At 40.4% G+C, this 20,363-nt stretch overlaps 1 protein-coding gene across 1 annotated transcript in view; it reads right to left on the bottom strand.

Moving 5' to 3' along the window:
- Positions 1 to 20,115, bottom strand: part of HIBCH (3-hydroxyisobutyryl-CoA hydrolase) — a 53,560-nt gene extending 33,445 nt beyond the window's left edge. The window contains exons 1-6 of the mRNA XM_032231059.1: positions 20,016 to 20,115; positions 18,716 to 18,761; positions 17,803 to 17,937; positions 14,366 to 14,450; positions 13,945 to 14,025; positions 12,946 to 12,998 (exon numbers count right to left, since the gene is read on the bottom strand). Coding sequence (XP_032086950.1) covers positions 12,946 to 12,998; positions 13,945 to 14,025; positions 14,366 to 14,450; positions 17,803 to 17,937; positions 18,716 to 18,761; positions 20,016 to 20,056 — 441 coding nt within the window. The 5' untranslated portion in view covers positions 20,057 to 20,115. The remainder of the gene's footprint in view (positions 1 to 12,945; positions 12,999 to 13,944; positions 14,026 to 14,365; positions 14,451 to 17,802; positions 17,938 to 18,715; positions 18,762 to 20,015) is intronic.
- Positions 20,116 to 20,363: the final 248 nt, after the last annotated feature.

Raw genomic sequence — 20,363 nt, 5'->3', positions numbered from 1 at the left:
AATTTTTGAAACCCACCACTGATATGTATGTATGTATGTATGTATGTATGTATGTATGTATGTATGTAGTTTCAAATAACCAGAATTGTGGACCTTGTCAATCTTTGCCTTACTACTACTTTCAATTTGATGGAAAAATATACCAACAAATCAGAGGAACATCCATGGGATCACCATTTTTAGGACTAATGCAATGTCTAGAAATTATAGTATATTCCCATGTATACAATCAAAATATGGATCCAGTACGTTCATGACATGTTTGTCATAGTAAAAAAAAGAATAAGTGGAGAAGACACATGACACAACATCATCTAAAGAATAAAATTCATAAGGAACAAAGGAAACAATAACATTCTACCCTTCCTAGGTTTTCTCATCAGCAGAGCTAATGGTACCAAATTAGAAACAAATATCTATCATAAAACCATCCACACTAAGCAAGTGCTCCATTACCAAGGTGACAACCTAATCTCCCACAAGAGCTGTGTAAAAACACCATTTAGACGAGTACATACTACAACCCTGAGCATCAAGAAAAGCAAACAGACTATTTACACAACATCTTCCAACAGAAGGAATACCCGTGCAATTTGATTGATAAGCTCATTCAATCCCCCACTGCACAACTAACAAAAGCTTTGAAAATATCAAAACATCTCCAGAAGATCCACATGTTTTTTATTTTTATTAACAAACATGTAAAATACACACACACAAAACTTAGATGTACACCACATTTACACAATACAATACGAACAGGAGTTTCCTGCTCTTTATAACAGCAATTCTCAATCGATACCAATCGAAACCCCATCATTTTTATTTGTAGCTTTTCTATTCAATGTTTGTAATTTTAATTGTTTCCTAGTACTTTTAAACTTTTTATTACATAAGCTGCCCAGTCACTGATAAAGCTGCTTCTTCTTCTTCCTCCTCCTCCTTCTCCTCCTCCTTTCCCCCCCCTTCTCCTTTGAAGTCAGGAGGACAAAGATTCAGGTCTTTGATTTGAGAGGGGCGAGATGAGTTTTAAAGGATAAAACAGGCACCTTAACCTGCAATATTTAAATCACCCATTTCATTATTGTCAATTCCCCCAAGTTCCCGAAAGCTTTGTGCTAGGAAAACACAAAAGAGTGCCTCTGTTCCTTTTACCATCTGGAAAACGGGTCTCTGCCCCGCCATTATGCTTAGTTGAAGTATTCTTTAATGATACAGTTATCCTATTTTCTCTAAATGGTGTTGAAAGAAATGTCCTTCTGGGTTCCGCTCCAACTGGGGAAGAAGACACTGGAGACATGGAGGCTGCTTGGAAAGATGGTTTATTGTTGGACAGGGCCACATGGCTTGAGCCCTGTACAGAAAAGGTGATCACATGTTTCAATGTTGATGGAGAAGAAGAGAAGGGCTGAAGGAGGGGATTGCTAAGCTTTTTATACCCTGTTCAGTCCCACCTCTCTGTTTCCTGTTCCTGTGTAAGAAATGTATTCTGACTGGTTGTCAGACTCCCATGGTGCCATGCAGGGGGCTACTCTCTAGGCTGTGATGAGTTCTCAGATGCCTTGTGGTCAGTTGAGTAATATCCCTTCCCCCTACAGCTGCAGTGGAGGAGTCTTTATTATGTAGAGTGGGCTGGGCTGGCCTTCTCAATGGCCTATTGACAAAGTGTGAATGGGCAGGAAGCTACAGACAACTATTCTGTCTTTTAAAGCATGTTCCTTTCTTTTCACATCCAGAGAAATATTCTGCCTTTTCAATATTTCCTAGGATATTTCATTTTTCTGGGAGAGGGCTGGATGATAACTTCCCACAATGGCAAAAAGGGCGACTTCATAGATGTGATTCTGTAGCCTGCTTGGCAACATTACAAAAGTGGTTTGCTAGCACCTCCTCTTGGGAAGCTTTTGTCAACTTCCCAATTTAATCTACAGTCCTGGGATTCCAAGGGGGTCTCCCATCACTATTTAAAAGCTTCCTAAGTTTTTTTTGAGATCAGCCAAACATGGCTAGCTGCTGCCACCTGCTGTTTCACAAACTAATGTCCATAATGCCAGTTATTTGTCTTTCCACACTAGTTGCAAACGCAAGCATTTTACTTTTGTTTCTGCAGCCAATAAGGAAATGTAGGTTAGTAGCTTCTCCACAGACGTGGTTTTCACAGGCTTACTGAAATGCTTCACAGGATTACTTTGGTCAAGCTTTTCCATTGACCAGTTCTTGAATCTTTTTTTTTTTTCAATTATCAAGATTTATTATGAGATAACTCAGGATTAGCTACAAAACAACCTGCACCCTTTGTCTCTGGGATTATGTCTGCAGCCATCTGATAGATTCAGAAAGATTCAATTTTAATTCGGGGCTGCTTTCAGTGTTTTCAGCCTTTACAGATAAATAGTACGCAGAACGATCTCATACAAAGGCTACTGTAGGAGAGAAATTAACATTGCCCTCAAACAGGTAAAGCGTTTTCAACCAAACTGAATTCTCAGAGTCAGGAAAATCCTCAGAGTCAGGAAAACAGAAACTGAAATTTCTAACTAGGCACGTAAGGCATACATATTGGCAAGGAATAACACAGTAGATCAGCCAGTAATTTATCTTAAGTTTCTATAAAAATACCTTCAGTCTAATGAGAGCTGTCCAAAACAAGTAAACTATGATTAGAAACCACAATTTGGCCTTAAACAAACAAAAACTATATACCATGTGGATATCCTATGATGTGATCCAGGGCTGGGATCCCGCTGGATCACATCATACCTTCCCTTCCCTACCGGTTCGCTCGCACGCACCACGTCTGCCCATGCGGCAGCGCCTTCTGTGTATGTGCAGTGCTCGCGCATTATGTCGGGGCTGGTGGGCGGAGCCTCCTGCATCCACCGCTACAGGTTCACCCAAACAGGAGAGAACCAGCTGAATATCACCTCTGATGTGATCATGGTTTTTGTTCAGGTTTCAAAAGAGCAAATCACACCTATTTCAAAATGGAAGCAAATATTTTCAATCTTCTTATGGGAATACTAAGAGATTTGAATATACAAACGTTGCACTTGATGGACATAAATAACCCTTTGCTACAGTTTGAAGACAACCAATACTTTCCAAATTGCATCCCATAAGCACTGGAACCGAAAGTCATCATCCAGTCATCAGTTACTGGAAGCTTGGAAGTAAGCATATCTCTTACTTTGGGAAAGACCGCTATAGCAGCTTTTCTGATAAATACAAAAGTTTCGCTCTGGTAGCACAACTACTAACGTAGAAGAAAAGGGCGGTAACAAAGATGGAGGCTCTACTAATCTGCTAACCTCCAAATGCTCTAATCTAAGAAAGTTCAATAGCTATATAAGCCAAGAATGATCAACATTGCAGCCCAACATATGCAGAGGGCATCAGTTTCAAGAGGGGTGAATTATAATAATCCTTTCCCATATATCAATATACAAAAAATGTTATAACCTCTTAAATCATTTGCAAGATTTAATGCAAAAAAAAAAATGGAACAATCCTCATCTCCCAAACACAAGCATTATTTTAAATGACATGAAATGGATGTTATGCTAAGCAAACTTAATAGTAATGTTAAACCAATCTCAATGGAAGGACCCTAGTCAGAGGTGGGTTCCTACCAGTTCGCACCAGTTCGGTAGAACCGGTTCGTCAAATTTACTGAACCGGTTAGAAGAGGTTCCACCAGAAAGCAGGCCACACCTACAGAAGAGGTTCCAAAAATTTTTGAAACCCACCACTGACACACACATACACAGAGAGACTCACAGAGAGAGAGAAAGAGAAAGAAAAAGAAAGGAAGAAAGAAAAAGAGAAAAAAAGAAAAAAGAAAGAAAAAGTGAGAGAGAGATGAAAAAAAAAAAGGAAAAAGAGAGAGAGATGAAAGAAAAAAGGAAAAAGGAAGGAGAAAGAAAGAAAGAAAGAAAGAAAGAAAGAAAGAAAGAAAGAAAGAAAGAAAGAAAGAAAGAAAGAAAGAAAGAAAGAAAGAAAGAAAACACATGGCTGGCAAGACACTCCCACCAGGTCACATGGCCGGCAAGCCACACCCACAAAGGAGGCCACACCCACAGAGTAGGTTCGAAAAAATTTTGAAACCCACCACTGACCCTAGTTCATAGCTCATGTGGTTTGCACGCAGAGATCTCTGGTTCAATCCTTTGCATTTCCTTGCACAGCTGGAAAAATGCATCAATTATGGGCACTCATTGCCAGACTAAGCTACTTGGAACAATAGTATAAACCAGCAGAGCTGGCTGGAGAATTCTGGGAGTTGAAGTCCACAAGTCTTAAAGTTGCCAAGTTTGGGAACCACTGGTATAAACAGTTATAAGCAATTTTCTATGCCCCTACGTCGTATGATGCTAGGGACAGGATGACATTTCAGTACTTGTAAAGACAATTAGTCCTATAGGATGTGATGTTAGAAACCTGCAAGAGGAGTCTAAAACTCAAACATATTCCAAATTGTTCCATCTTGAACTTTAAATCCTCATCCCTTGCAATTACTTTATTATATTTTTGGCTGAGCTGAACATTTTATCAAGGGCAAAAAAATCCCCAGAAATAATTGCCAATTATGTGGGGAAAATGGCATCAAGGGCTGTTTATCAAAATGTACAGGTGACAATGTTATAAGAAGGTTCAACCAAGTGCTCATTAAAAACAAGATTCAGCTATCCTTATCTGTGACATTAACATAATTCCTTACAAATTTGTCATCAAGCTGTAGATAACTTGAAAATGGGAGATTGATTTACTTAGTACAAAGGCATAGGAGCACATGGCTAATTGGATGTCACTGCACTGTGAATATATTAATAGCTACATCACACATTTCAATGTGTGAAATATTTTAAAGATGTTCTTCAGAGCCATTCCAATAATTCATTTATTATTCTTAACTTTACAATTCTTTTTTTCCCCTCAGAGTACAGAAATTTGTTTGAGACTTTCATGGCGGAGGGGATTACACAGAGGAGGGGGAGAAAAGGGCAAAGCAAAATTAATATTTTAATCCCAAAGCTAAGTGGCCTACCTACCACACTAATCTAATATTTAGTATCTAATATGTGTATGAAATTACACAGAGGACAAAAAGTGGCGTAACGTATGAAGAACGGTTGCAGGAATTGAGTATGGCGAGTCTAGAGGAAAGAAGGATTAGGGATGACATGATAGCAGCTTTCCAATATTTGAGGGGCTGGCACAAAGAAGAACCTATTTTCCAAAGCACCAAAAGGCAAGACAAGAAAACATGAATGGAAATTAATCAAGAAGAGAAGCAACCTAGCACCAAGGAGAAGCTTCCTAATGGTGAGAACAATTAACCAGTGGAACACTTTGCTTTCAGAAGTTGTGGGTGCTCCATCAATGGAGGCTTTTAAGAAGAGACTTGTCTCAAACGCTGTACGGTCTCCTGCTTGAGCAGGGATTGGACTAGAAGACCTCCAAGGTCCCTTCCATTATATTATATATCGTAGCTATGGGAAGAGCTACATGTCAGTGGCTGTAATAAGCACTGGCAACCAGACTGGATTGATGAATGGTCTCCATTGTCAACACTCCCACCAACAAACATTAAATAATAATGATTCAGAAGAGCTTTCCCTGAATTCCATTTTTACTGATCTTCATTCAGTCAATAGCCTTATCCAAGAAGTTGTATACTTCAAATGTCTCATCTAACTCAGAATCCAGAAATAGAGTCTTCATTTGCATAATGTTCACATGTTTAATCCTTAAAATGATTTCATCTGGCACCTTCATGCAGATTTTAAAATTTACAACTAAGAAGAATTCTATATCAGAAATGCAATACTACATGGGCCTGGCTCTACAGTTAAATAAATTAGACATACATACATACAATTATACGATTGAGAAAGAATTGCGAGTAAAACATTAGACGGCTACTGTCATTTGATGTTAACAAATAGTACATACTAATGCTGAGATATATGGAAAAGCAATGAGGAGGAGGGAAACAAAGGACCTTTCACTCAGAACCACAGCAGGAACATCATTAGTGGAAGCCAAGCCAAGGCCATGACTCCAAGCTAAAAGACCTTTTGAATCCAGTTGCCAGAGAATTTAATGGGAAGATAGTGTCACGCTGCATTTTCCCTTAGGCATTCTATAGAGCAGGGGTGTCAAACTGACGGCCCTCAGGCCAGATGCGTCATGCGCAGGCCACGCCCACCCCAGCACCGCAAATGGGAAAAACATCACGAAACGTCACGTGACAGCAACGTGACGCAGCAAGTTTGACACCCGTGCTATAGAGGCATCTGCTTGACCACTGTAAGAACAGAAAGCTGAATTAGATGCTGGCTTTGGATTAAACTAGCTTGGTGTTTTTTTTCATATGCGCTTTTGGTTTGAGCTTTGGATAAATAAATTTATTTCGTAAGTACACTAACACCCCCATCCCAGCGTGCAGGCCTGTTTAATATGCATTAATTAAAAATATGTATCTTATTGCAATCCAAAAAAGTATCTAGGCACACATACAGCTCTTACCTTTCCTCCTATCCCTATTAATACAGCTTTTAGTTCAAAACCACATTGTGCTTTCTCTATCCCTGAAGCTACATGGGCACAGATTTACATACATGATACAAAAATAGGGGGAAAAACAACACATCTTGAACAGAAACAACAAAAATAATGCGGCTTTAGCTGGGAGATGAAGAGATTATTCCCACTCACTCATTTACTTAGAACTCATTTAAGCTGGAACAGGATTGTCAATACAGGTACATTTGGCTATTGTTAATTTAGACTATGTTTTAGTTCCCATCTGTATATTCCCCTCCCAACTAAGGGTAATATACATGTAATGAAAGCTCTAAGAGACTACCTTCACATCAGATGTGTTGGTCTTTGAGATGCTTCAGGAAAGAAGAGCCAAGGTGGCGCAGTGGGTAGAGTGCAGTACTGCAGGCCACTTCAGCTGACTGCTAGTTCAGCAGTTCAGGCGGTTCAAATCTCACCGGCTCAGGGTTGACTCAGCCTTCCATCCTTCCGAGGTGGGTAAAATGAGGAACCGGATTGTGGGGGCGATAAGCTGACTCTGTAAACCGCTTAGAGAGGGCTGAAAGCCCTATGAAGCGGTATATAAGTCTAAGTGCTATTGCTATTCTCAGCTATTTCTTTCAGCAACAGCCCAGCCTGACTACCCTTTTAGAAATTCTAGGCAATTTACACATGGAAGCAAACTAACAGAAATCAATGAGGTTTGCTCCTCAGATGCCTTTTATTGTTGTTCTTTGATGAAAAATAACATCCATAAACTCTGTGTGAGGACATTTTTGAAAAAACGCTAGTAAATAAACCCCTCGTGTTATAGAATAAAACTGCTGGCATCTAAAATTTCCTTCGCACACTTTACCCTGGCAAGTTATTTCTCCTTCACGATTCCCAAAAGAAACAGGAAGTCATTGGTCTTCAATTCATTACATTCATTCCACCAGGGGCTAGTCACAAAACGGAGAAATCACAATCTGTTTTTATTTTATACGGCCATCTGCAGCTTTATTTACTGATGCTCCCCCTAAGAGGAGCTTTTACTACATGGTGCTAAAAATACTATGGATACTCTTAGCGTATTTATATTTTCACACATGCTCGTAAAAATCAGCTGCTAACACTGCCTCATCTTTTGGCCTGGTTCAAGTGCATTCAAAAATTAGTGGGGAAACGTAATACTGAATAAAGGGCTATGAATATTCACTACAGATGTTATATGATCAAATAAAATATCCTTATTGCCGAATCACCAGTCAAAACGAATCTTGAGGAAAAACGGGATTCTCAGAGACCTTCAAATCATACACATACTTCCTCCCATAGCCTATTTCTCACTTTTGGGGTTGGGGGTGGCGTGGGGACTTCAAGTCAGTGTTGTCTTTGGCAACTGTCTGAACAGGTCCCTTCAGTTTTCTTGGGTGAAATTTTGGGAAATGGTTTGCCTCTGCCTCCTTCCTAGGGCTGAGAAGGAATGCCTTTCCCCCAAACACCATTCAGTTGGCTTCTGTACCTAAGGCTGGGCTGCATCTTTGGTTTTATAAGCAGTGACTCTGTGGTAGACCAGATTTAATAAATGAGTAGAAAATAAAACAATACATCTAAAAACCAGTCTTGTGAACATCAATTTGGTTCCTGCATTATACGCCTTATTAGACTAATGTAATCCATTTAAAGCTCCGTTTGTTCCATTTAACATGCATTTCTGGTCAACCGATGGCCTGAAATGTTCTTAAAAGCTTCAGCTGCCTTGTTCAAAAGGAAGTGGTCTGTTTTCTGTTCTGCTCCACCTCCAATATTTTATCTGAATTGCTGTTTGCCTCTGTTCTATCTCAGTTCCATTTGGGAGCACTTCACCATATGAAAACATGATTTCAACAGGAAACGACTACTGGACTCTAGGTCAACTGACAAAAAAAGATACAATTATCTACTATTTCAGGATGCATTTTAATCATGCAAGGCCCATCAAGTTTTGCTTTAATTTAGCTGCTACTGCAAACTGTGAGACACTTTTACCCTTTGCTATGCAATGCATTGAAGTGTGATTTAGGCATAGTATGAATGAACATTGGCTAAAGGTTATTTATTTAACAAACTATAGAAAGCAAACTGTGTCTTAAAATAGATCCAGTCTGCATTTAAAGATATTACCCTTTCAAAGATGTCATTACCACCAGACTGCTTAGATATAAAGTAGTCCTCGGCTTGCGATCATAATTGAGCTTGGAACGATGGTCATAAGTCATGCCAGCGATTAAGCAAGTCATCATATGACTGACTCAATTTTATGACATTTTTTGCAGTGGCCATTAGTCACCCTGTCATTAAGCAAATGCCATAGTCATTAAGTTAAGCAAATGCCAGTCATTTTTGCTGAAACCCAGAGTGTGTCCGTCCGTCCGTCCATCCATCCATCCATCCATCCATCCACCTACCTACCTTCCCATTTTGCACTTCAGAGTGGATTATATCAATTAACAAAAATCCAACAATTATAAATATAAAAATGGATTAAAATTACAACAATTAAAACAAGCTTAAAACAAGGATTTGGAAGGGAGAGGCAGGCTGCCTTCTATATTAGTGTACAATCACTTCCAGCCAGCAGTTTCTCCTAAGGGCCCCATGCCAGTTGTTAGAGCAAGGTTTTAAGGCTTTCTCTGAAGGCTAAAAGTTTCTGGCAAAAATACCTCTATCAATTGTGGTCATGTGGCCACGGGATGCTGTAAATGGGCTGGTTGTCAAGCATCCAAAATGCAATCGCATAACTATGGGATGGCAGCCACTGAAACTTCAATTCTTGGTCATAAGTACCTTTTTGGGGTAAGCTGATGAGAAGCAACTATTCCTAAGTCAACTGTAAACTGAAACAAGTAATTTTCCCTGGGTCATTGGATATCAGCAAGGTTACTTGATTAATCCAATTTTACCCTCCTTTTAAATTCAATTTATTTGTGCTATTTATTTATTTGCATCATATATATTAGCATTTGAGAGCCAATTTTGAGGAGTGGTTAAAGGCACCGGGCAAGATACCAGGAGACTCTTGAGTGTTAATCCTGTGAGCCCTAGGAAGAAGGCAAAGGCAAATCCAGAAAGGCTTGTCCAGAATGCAACCGCGCGAGCAATTGTGGGTGCACCTCGGTACACCCACGGTGCACCTCGGTACACCCACGTTACACCTATCCTCCGCGAGCTGCACTGGCTGCCTATTGGTCTTCGGATACGCTTCAAGGCGCTAGTCGTCACTTATAAAGCCCTTCATGGTATTGGACCTGGGTACTTGAGAGACCGCCTGCTGCCAATTACCTCCACTAGACCGATTAGATCCCACAGATTAGGCCTCCTCCGAATTCCATCCACTGGCCAATGCCGACTGGTGACCACCCGGAGGAGGGCCTTCTCTGTGGCTGCTCTGGCCCTCTGGAACGAGCTCCCCGTGGAGATTCGAACCCTCACCACCCTCCAGGCCTTCCGCAAAGCCCTTAAAACCTAGCTGTTCCGACAGGCCTGGGGCTAATGAGCTTTTGTCCCCCCTCGAATGGTATGGTTGTTGTGTGTTTTAAATTGTGGTATTGTTTTGTTCGTCTTTTTTATTCCTTATTTGTACCCCCCCCCCCTTGACTTGGGTTGTGAGCTGCCCTGAGTCTCCTTCGGGGAAAAGGGCGGCATAGAAATATAATAAATTCAATTCAATTCAATTCAATTCAAATCACTTCCAAAAATATTCACAAGAAAATTGCATGGACTTGTCCGAGCAGTCATTAGGAGTTGAGACTGACCTGAAGGAACAACAACAAAATACACTGCAAATTGCTAATTTAGATCACATAGTTCTTTTTAATTTGACATTTATATTCTTTTATTTATACTATTATTATATAACTACGACCATTATTATTTCTATTCTTTAATAAGGCAAAAGCACACACTTTCAAGCCCCCTCAGTACCTGGAAGTTAAACTTGGAGGAATTCCACGGACATCCTTGTATATCTCAATAGCACATTTTGAAACTCAAGTCTCCATTTAATGCCACAGGCGCTGCGCAGCCCAAATACCAGTGTGGGTATGGCATAAGAGCTCCTGGCCCAATCCAATTAGCAGACCATTCCTCTACCCCGAGAAAGATGCACAATCACGGGATCAAGTTGTCTAAGAAGCCAGAAATGGAAAAGAGCAAGCAGACTTCAACAACCTCTTGCCATTATGTTACATCTCTGCTCTAGTGGCTGAGAATGTGCTGAAGTCTCACAGGATTGGTCAGTACAGCTGGAGGTACTGAGACCCAAGTCCTGAATAAACGTTGTTACCTTTGCTCATTCTCCTCCTTCAATACCAGATTTTGCTGGCTGGCTCAAATGAATGTGTGAAAGTCAAGTAGCGATATCAGTGATCTTGATACATTGGTTTCTCAGCCTACAGAGATGATGACAGCTTGATAGCAATAGCAATAGCAGTTAGACTTATATACCGCTTCATAGGGCCTTCAGCCCTCTCTAAGCGGTTTACAGAGTCAGCATATTGCCCCCAACAACAATCCGGGTCCTCATTTTACCCACCTCGGAAGGATGGAAGGCTGAGTCAACCGTGAGCCAGTGAGATTTGAACAGCCGAACTGCAGAACTGCAGTCAGCTGAAGTAGCCTGCAGTGCTGCATTTAACCACTGCGCCACCTCGGCTCTTGTAAACTAACTGATCTGCAAGCCATGTCCAATCTTGCTTTGGGCGAAATGGGTGACTGCACTGTCATTGCCCCAGTGAGAACCAATCCAGAGCCTAGAGTGCCATGGGAAAACTGACATAATTTCCTCAAACCCGAGTGCATGAAACTGGGGTTTTTTTGGGGGGGGGGGATCTCTCTACTTTAGTTCTTTGTCTGAATACCCTGAGTATTGCCTAAGTAAATGAGATATACAAGGAAGGAAGGTCCAGAGCTTGCCTGGTCAAGCAGTTTCAAAATACGGAATATTCAGCTAAGACTTCCTTTTGGATCAGGACACCCGGATGTAACGTGGCAAATTTGTCACAATAGCAATAGCAGTTAGACTTATATACCGCTTCATAGGGCTTTCAGCCCTCTCTAAGCGGTTTACAGAGTCAGCATATTGCCCCCAACAACAATCCGGGTCCTCATTTTACCCACCTCGGAAGGATGGAAGGCTGAGTCAACCCTGAGCCTGTGAGATTTGAACAGCTGAACTGCAGAACTGCAGTCAGCTGAAGTAGCCTGCAGTGCTGCATTTAACCACTGCGCCACCTCGGCTTGCCCACAGACAAAAGGGCTCACCTGCACATTTGAAATCCAAAGCTGGTTCTAGGATCAAATGACACTTCTTCTTTTTTTTGAAATCTCAAAGGAAAACATTGTCATGGAACGAAACACAAAATGTTCGTGCTACCATTTAACGAGAAAAAAATTAGGAGAGAAGAGAGTTTACTTACTCAGCTCTTTCAAGATGGGAATGGGGTCGTATAATTGCATATATTGGGGGGGGAAAAGGGGGGGGGGGTCTCCAAAAGTTTGGTGACTAGACTACATCATTTGCAGTCAGACAATGATTACACCCAGCTTTTCAAGGATTGATTATTCCCAAGGGAGCAGAAGAACCAATTTCATTGTATACATAATGCACAATGACAATAAAGGCCATATACTATACTAAGAAGAGGAAAGATACAAGGGGCAACAGGAGAATATTCCCAATCCTACGTAAGATAAACCAGGCAATTGTTTTTCTTTGCAAAACGCATACATCATACAGTGCTTTGTCTGTAACTCAACCACTGCTTATGTGACACCGTCCAAATATTAGCAGAAGGAAACTAGATTCTTCAAGCAGGATGCTTTTTTCCTAAGAGCACAATCCTTTAGCACAATAAAGGTAAGATGGTCATTGGCATCACAGTACTAGTTACGTAGTAAGACAAACAGTACCAGGCAGAAATTCATTCAGTATCTTTCTCAAAAAATATTGTATTTAAAACCTGGTAGAATCCCTGATTATCTTGCTCGTTTAACCTTTATTTGCTGTAGCTGTTGTTCTTCCTTAATGCTGTTTCTTAAGATGGTTCCTCCCTACTCTTCGTCTTCTGTTTTTCTAAGACACTTTTCACCTTGCACCTTTAAATATTCTTCCTCCTGGAATAACTCCTTTTAGAGTATTCAGAGTATTCTCATTTTTCCTTACCATAGTTCGGGGGTGGGGGGTTGCAGCTAAAAATAGTTTTAACAAAGCAGCCTGATGAACATTCAGTATGAGAAGACAGTATTGTGAACCTTCTTCCAAAATATATAAATGTCAATTTTATCCATCAAATAAGATTGCTTGAAATTGCTGTAACTAGTTCACCCACAATTTTTAAGACTAGTTGTGAACACAACATTTTACAAAATGTTTCCACTTACACCACCCATTGTAATTCCATCGATAAGTGCCACATAGGGTTTCTTGCAGATGCCTGTCAAAAATGATATAATATGTTATCCTACTTAAAATGTTAGAATGCACACTTACCTAAGGAAATAGATCTTTATAATGTGAATAAAATATTCAGATGGGTAAGTTAAAAATTTCAATCCTTTTTTTCATTTTAAAATATATTTTTATGTTTAAGATACTGGTTCTTTCCCCCCCATTCTTAATGTTGTTTGGGGAGGAAAAACCAGCTGTTCATTTAACCAGATTACAACAGTCACCTTGTAAAACATAGCAGAGAAGTAAAAACAGGCCAGAATAGAAAAAAAGAAGAAGCTGGCTGTACCCAAATTAGCGAACAGATTGGTACTGATAGCGGTAGCACACAAGAAACAGTTATTTGTTCATTGTCAAAGGAACAACATATTAAATAGTAGATAGGTCTCAATAAGGAGGGCATTCTATAATTAGAATTTTACATTTTAAATATGGAGCCACTGTTCTTAGAATAATTTGAGTAAATATTAAGAAAAGCAAACAAGTTAATAAGGGAATTGGTTTAAATACTCCACCTTTAATGTTTCTTTAGCTTTACTTATATAGTATGCAATGTAAACATGAAACGGGGACACCCCTAGCAGGAATTGCAAATAAATACTATTAAGCATAAATTCAAATAATATAAATTTTGCACATAAAGGGTTATAGCACTCAGTCTTTTATCTTTTGGGATGTGACCTTAAAAAGATCTAAAAAAATAACTGTCCTAATTTTAAAACCCTTTCATAAAGTTTCATTCTCTTCTGCTGCTGTGTTTCCTTAAATGAATAGCGTTCACTCCTAAACATGGGAAAGACCATCAAAAATACCAAGCAGAACAGACTTTATTGGCTTACACAATAAATATCTATTATCCTAAAACAGAATTTTCACTGCAGAGATGAAGTCGAAAGAAGTTATTAAGGGGATACTATTAAAAGTACACATACCAGTGGCATTATTCAATCTGTATTCTTCTCTGAAGAAATCTTTTGCTAATCTGTCTCCATGTTTTCCTGCTTCATTGATAGCTAAAAAACAAATGTCAAAATTAATGATGACATTTAATATCCTGAAATATTCCTCTTTTTTCCCCCTTTCCTTCTGGCTTCCACAATTCCTTTCATAAGAATTATCAAATTCTGTTAACTATGGTGAGCTAAGATAGAGAGTAGATCACCCCAAATCAAATGAGGCTTGAGGAAATGGCTTCCTATGAGGTCCTCTCAGGTTCAAAGTAAGAAGTTCGTGTCAAGAGGCCACCCAGGCATTAGCACTCAATAAGGGAGCAGGGTTAGGATGACATTTCCTTGGATTCAAAATCAAGGACAAAGCCCTGAACTTTGTAAAAAAAAATGTTCACATTCTCACCTTTTATATCACCCCCAGCACAGAACACTTTTTCACCCGCTCCTTTTATTAATATTAAGAAAGTTTCAGGATCCTGCTCCCACTTCTGAAAGAAATAATGGGAAAAACCATGTCAGAGCATTAGACGTTTTAAATGTGCGGTCTCTCTTTTTTCAAATTATGCAACACATGTAAACGTTACCTAGATCAGGTTGGATTGTCCAGAAAGATAGAAAGCCAAAGCATTAAAACTCTTTGCAGCAAGCCTGAGGAACATTGTCTATTGTCAGCCTCATTCAAGTAGACCAGCCTAGGAATCAATTCCTCAGGAAGGTTATAAACTACTGACTATAATAACAAAATCGTACAAGAATGGTTGTGCTATACCGACTCCCTTTTTCTATCATCCAGTAAAGCAGAAAGGTAGCTATCTGTTCTGATCCAGGCTTCCTTAACAAGTAAGAAGTGGAGTCTTGGTCCTGGCAAAAACCCCTTTTATTTACACAACTGTGGATTCCTTTCATTCACAGTCCAAAAGGCTTAGCAAACAGTCTTTCAGAGGGTTGTTTATCAAACACGAACCTTATCTCGTTTGGAAAGCTACCAAATAACTAGTTCCAAATGCAGGGCAAGGCAAAACTTGGCACAGTCTCTTATAGTTACAAACAGAACTTTTCTCTCTTGACATGACCGAATGAACAAATTGTTTCCTGCAAAAGCCCACTTCTGAGGTGGCGCAGTGGTTAAATGCAGCACTGCAGGCTACTGCTAGATCAGCAGGTCAGCGGTTCAAATCTCACCGGCTCACCGGCTCACCGGCTCACCGCTCAGGGTTGACTCAGCCTTCCATCCTTCCGAGGTGGGTAAATGAGGACCCAGATTGTTGGGGGCAATATGCTGACTCTCTGTAAACCGCTTAGAGAGGCCTGGAAGGCCTATGAAGCGGTATATAAGTCTACTGCTATTGCTATATTGCTATTGCTATTCTTTGTTTCCTATAGGAAGGGCCAATCATCTCCAAGGTGTGGCTTTACTCTTAAGTCAAACCTGCTTTCTTACTTGTTCTTGTCATCTGGCAGCTCTGCGCATGCGCACACTGGGAACAGGCTCCAGCTGTTCCTCTGCCTCGCTGCTGTCTAGCTCCCTCTCTGCCTCAGACGCAGAGCCCTCATCTGAGCTTTCCTCAACCCCCAGGACTGGCCCATGTTCCTCCCCAACCTCCTCACTGTCGGACTCTGCTGTCAGCTCTGCAGGCTGCCAGCAGGCCACAATACTATCTGACCCTAGCAAATTTATCTCAATTCTCAGTCTTAAAAAAAAGTTTCAGTCCCTTTTGCCTAGGTAACTTGTTCCTGCATATTTCCATCATAAGCATCCTGACTCTATACCCCACCCTTGGATTCCCAATCACTGCATTTGCAGGATGAGAAATTGTAATTCAGAAATATATGGAACTCACAATTTTCTACCCTATTACACAGTCTTACAAAGGCCTTTTGGACAATCAGTCAATCTATTCATATGCCCAGATAAAAATGTATACAGTTAAGTTCAGGAAAGGTTGTATCAAGCTGAAACCTTATAAATACTGCAGTTCTACTTATTGAAGGATGGCCAAGGAGAGGCAAGAGTACTCTTTTCTGTTGCTGCCTCCTCCCTTTGGAACACCATCTCATTTGAGATTAGATCGGACTGACCCCATACAACTTTTGGGAAGCCCTTAAGACCTGGCTGTTCTTCTGGGCATGGGGGCCAGGAGATGAGGTGTCCCCCTGATTTAATTAGTGTTGGATGATTTATTCTGGTTGCAATTTTTCCTTTTCTTTGATTCTTTTATTTTATGATAATTGCTTCTTATTTCTGTTATTTATTTTGTTGTTTGGAAGGGTGTTACTCACCAGTTGCATTTTGCAAGATGAGCAACCATATAAATCAAATCAAATCAAATCAAATCAAGTAACACAGGGGACTGAGAGAAGTTTTTTTTCCTTCTTAGAATATCCATGAAAGAGGCTGGGACTATTAGCACATTAGGCCCCCATCTCTTCTCACCCTCTTTCTACTATACAAACCAGCATGCAAGAGGTACACACCAGTGGTGGGTTTCAATTTTTTTTAGAATCTCTTCTGTAGGTGTGGCCTGCTTGTGGGAGTGGCTTGCTGACCATGTGACTGGGTGGGCGTGGCCAACTTGTAAAATGTAGTGAAACTCGCTTAACAACGCTCTTGCTTAGCAACCAAAATGTTGGCACTTGAAGCACGCAAGTCTTAAAGCTGTCAAGTTACAAGACCCTTGTTCCCCTAACCGTTTAGAAAAAAAAAACAGGGGTGTTCAAACTTGACAGCTTTTAGACTTGTGGACTTCAACTCCCAGAATTCCTCCTCCAGTCATGTTGGCTCAGGAATTCTGGCATTGAAGTGTGCAAGTCTTAAAGCTGTCAAATTATAAGACCTTGCACCCCTAACCCTTTAGAAAAAAACCCTGAAAATAGACCTCCCCTAAAATATTTAAGCCACTTATCTTAGTGACGGCAGGCCCAACGATGTTAGGACTGGCAAGAATGTGCCAGAAACAGAGACAGAACATCCAGCCCTCTCTGGATTTGTTGATCCACAGGCCGAGGTTAAGGGGCCTCCCGCACCTCAAAAATAGTAGGACACCCTCCCCCCCCAAAAAAAATAAGGCCAAACACTTATTTTGTGAATCAAAAGAAAATAAGACCCTGTCATATTTTTGGAGAAACACAGTAGTCTCATATGTCTTCTGTCAATCCATTCATCAATTGCTTTACAGTAGACCTCAACTTACAAGAGTTCATTTAGTGACTATTCAAAGTTACAATGGCACTGAAAAAAGTGACTTATGATTCTTTTTCACATTTATGTCATTTGTAGCATCGCCATGATTATGTGATCAGAATTCAGATGCTTGCAACTGAGTCATACTTAGAGCCAAGGTGGCGCAGTGGTTAAATGCAGCACTGCAGGCTACTGCTAGATCAGCAGGTCAGCGGTTCAAATCTCACCGGCTCAGGGTTGACTCAGCCTTCCATCCTTCCGAGGTGGGTAAAATGAGGACCCAGATTGTTGGGGGCAATATGCTGACTCTCTGTAAACCGCTTAGAGAGGCCTGAAAGGCCTATGAAGCGGTATATAAGTCTACTGCTATTGCTATTGCTATGACTGTTGCTGTGTCCTAAGGTCATGTTGTGACCATCTGACAAGCAAAGTAGATGGGAAAGCCAGATTCACTTAACAACCGTGTTACTAGCTTATCAACTGCAATGATTCACTTAACCACTATGGCAAGAAAGGTCCTAAATGGGACAAAATTTATTTAACAACATCTCACTTAACAACATAAATTTTGGGCTGAACTGTGGCCATAAGTCGAGGACTACCTGTATTTAAAATGTTTTGGTACTGTTATAACCTTGGTTTCATATAAAGCCACCAACCTTTAACTGGGGATAGATCTGTCGAATCATGGAAAGAGTAAGTGCATTCAGAGATTTCGGTCTGTTCATGGTAATAATGCCAGCACCCCCTCTTTTTTCCAACAGAACCTCAGCTGAAGGATCCTTAGTCATACTCTGTATGGAATGGCAAAGACTTTAATGAAGCTGATGCTCCAATGACAGATTGGTTAGCAATTCTACAAAATCTGTAACTCTGCAGAAGATCTTCAAACATAATTAGTAATTATGCTCCAATGACAGATTGGTTAGCAATTCTACAAAATCTGTAACTCTGCAGAAGATCTTCAAAACATAATTAGTAACATACTAAAATGGCTATTTTTAAGACAAGTACTTTGGGCAAAAATCTACAGAAGTACCCAATATTGACTATAAGAACCTCCACCAATTTTGAACTGAGTATTCCAGACATAGAACTCTTTCTTACATTCCTTACAACACCTTTGATTCTTGTTCTTAATTTTCTCATTCTTACACTGTTAAATATACCCAACCTATTACAAAATTGAATTTTATCTAAGAGGTTCCACAATTAGTAAGTTTATAAGCCAAAGTGAAATCACTAGGAACCTGTCAACTCTGTTTGTATAGTACTGTTTATAATGCTTTGTGCATTTGGACTAAATTGTTACTTTTCTATTTTAAAGAAAACCATATTGTTTAACTATCTGATGTTCTTCGCATTTTACCCTTATCCCGTCTTGAAACAGAACATTACCAGTTGATAGTTTTGTAAGAACTTCCTTCATTTTCAAAAGCATTTTTCCTTTTGCCTTGAGAGATTGCTATTTAAAAAACACAAATCAACAAATCCTCATTGGACTGAGGAATTAGTGTTATTACAGGCTACCGTGTTTTAAACAATATTTATTCACCCAACTTCCACACTTACTAAGTGTCGTAGTGTGATTTGCAACCTGTTGAATGACTTCAACCTGAAACAAAAAACTCAAGGTCAGACATATCTCTGCCACAGCAAATGTAAATACATAAAGCAAATTATGTATTTTTGTTAGACTTGTTTTTAGATATGTCTTTCATTCCTCTGCATATTTCTCTAAATGATACATCCATTTAATGTAGTTACATTTTTTCTAATATACGGTACAAAGATTTTTTTGCTTCTATTGCTCTGATACAAACAATATATAAATTCAAGAATACTGGCCAGACATATGGGACTTTACATGACTTTGGTATATTGTTCTCCTAATGCTCTTTCTCCACTGTTTTCCCCGAAACACTCTAGATCTGGGACTCAATAGAATGACATAAAACATGTAGGAAATATACTTATACTAAGGAATAAAGTCCACATGTATGTATACATATACATACATACATACATACATACATACATACATACATATGCAAAGCCCGATTCTCTATTAGGATAGAGAATTGCATATATACATATACATATATACATACATACATACATACATGTATGTATGTATGTATGTAGAGTCACAACCCCTGGTATGCCCAAATAATATATGCAAATATATATATATATATCTGCAAAGCCCGATTCTCTATCTTAATTTCCAAAGAGCTTAACACTGATATTTTTTATTGTTTCTTTTGGTAGCAGAAAATTAACTGTTACTGGCCTTGGATGCAGGGCAAGCTCCAAATCACTGCTTAATCCTGCAGCTCAAATTCGGTTGATAAATCAAAATGTTTGCCCTTACAGTTCAAGGGATCATTTCTATAGTATCCAACTAAAGAAATGCACTCGAAAGTGATCGGCTGAGCTTGCTTACAACTAGGAACACCGATTCAAGCTTTTATTATCATGTGCAGTGCAGTGCAGTGCCATGCGTGAGAAGATGTTCACCGTTTTGGGGCTGATCCATCAGGATGGCAGCGAAGTATGTTTTTTTGCTCGCTTGCAGCGCGTATCTATCTAGGAGAGAGGGAGCAGCTGTAACCTTACGCTGGGACGCCCAGCTGACACCGTCACTCCGGGTTTCGCGCGCAATGTGCGAACTGATCTTAATGCAAAACGGGGCAGAGTTCAACTATCAGAACTCGTGGGACTTTAAGTAAATCCCCGGGGCGAGCGGGATCGCTCAGAGCAAGCGTGGGACGGAGGGCTGCGCTGGGCACTTCTTCAATCCCCCCTACTCCATCCTACTAGGTGTCGAAACTGAAGGTAGCCTTTCCCCCTCGGTCGTCGGAATCTACCTGGAAGACACTTCCGCATCACAGGGGTCACCAGCAGTCCCATCACGCCACCGTCCGCTCACGCCCCCACCCTCGCCCGAGCAAGGAGACGCCGGGGAGGCGCGCCCCGATGACGTCATCCAAGTGCGCTGGAAGGCAGAGCACGTGTAGGGAGGCCACCCGAAGCGAAGAGAAGCGAATAGCGGGGAACGATCTCATAGCCTGGATCGGAAATATCTGGATTGGGTTTATTCTCCTGGCGCGGAAACCTCTCACAGAGGATAACTTTGCCATGGGCTCCACGTTTCACGTTAAGGATGGCCTACAGGAGGCACCCAACAATTATGCATCGCTGCCCATATGGCGATGAC

Source organism: Thamnophis elegans, chromosome 1, assembly GCF_009769535.1.
Source record: "Thamnophis elegans isolate rThaEle1 chromosome 1, rThaEle1.pri, whole genome shotgun sequence".
Taxonomy (NCBI): Eukaryota; Metazoa; Chordata; class Lepidosauria; order Squamata; family Colubridae; genus Thamnophis; species Thamnophis elegans.
This window is presented reverse-complemented; position numbering and strand designations above follow the sequence as displayed.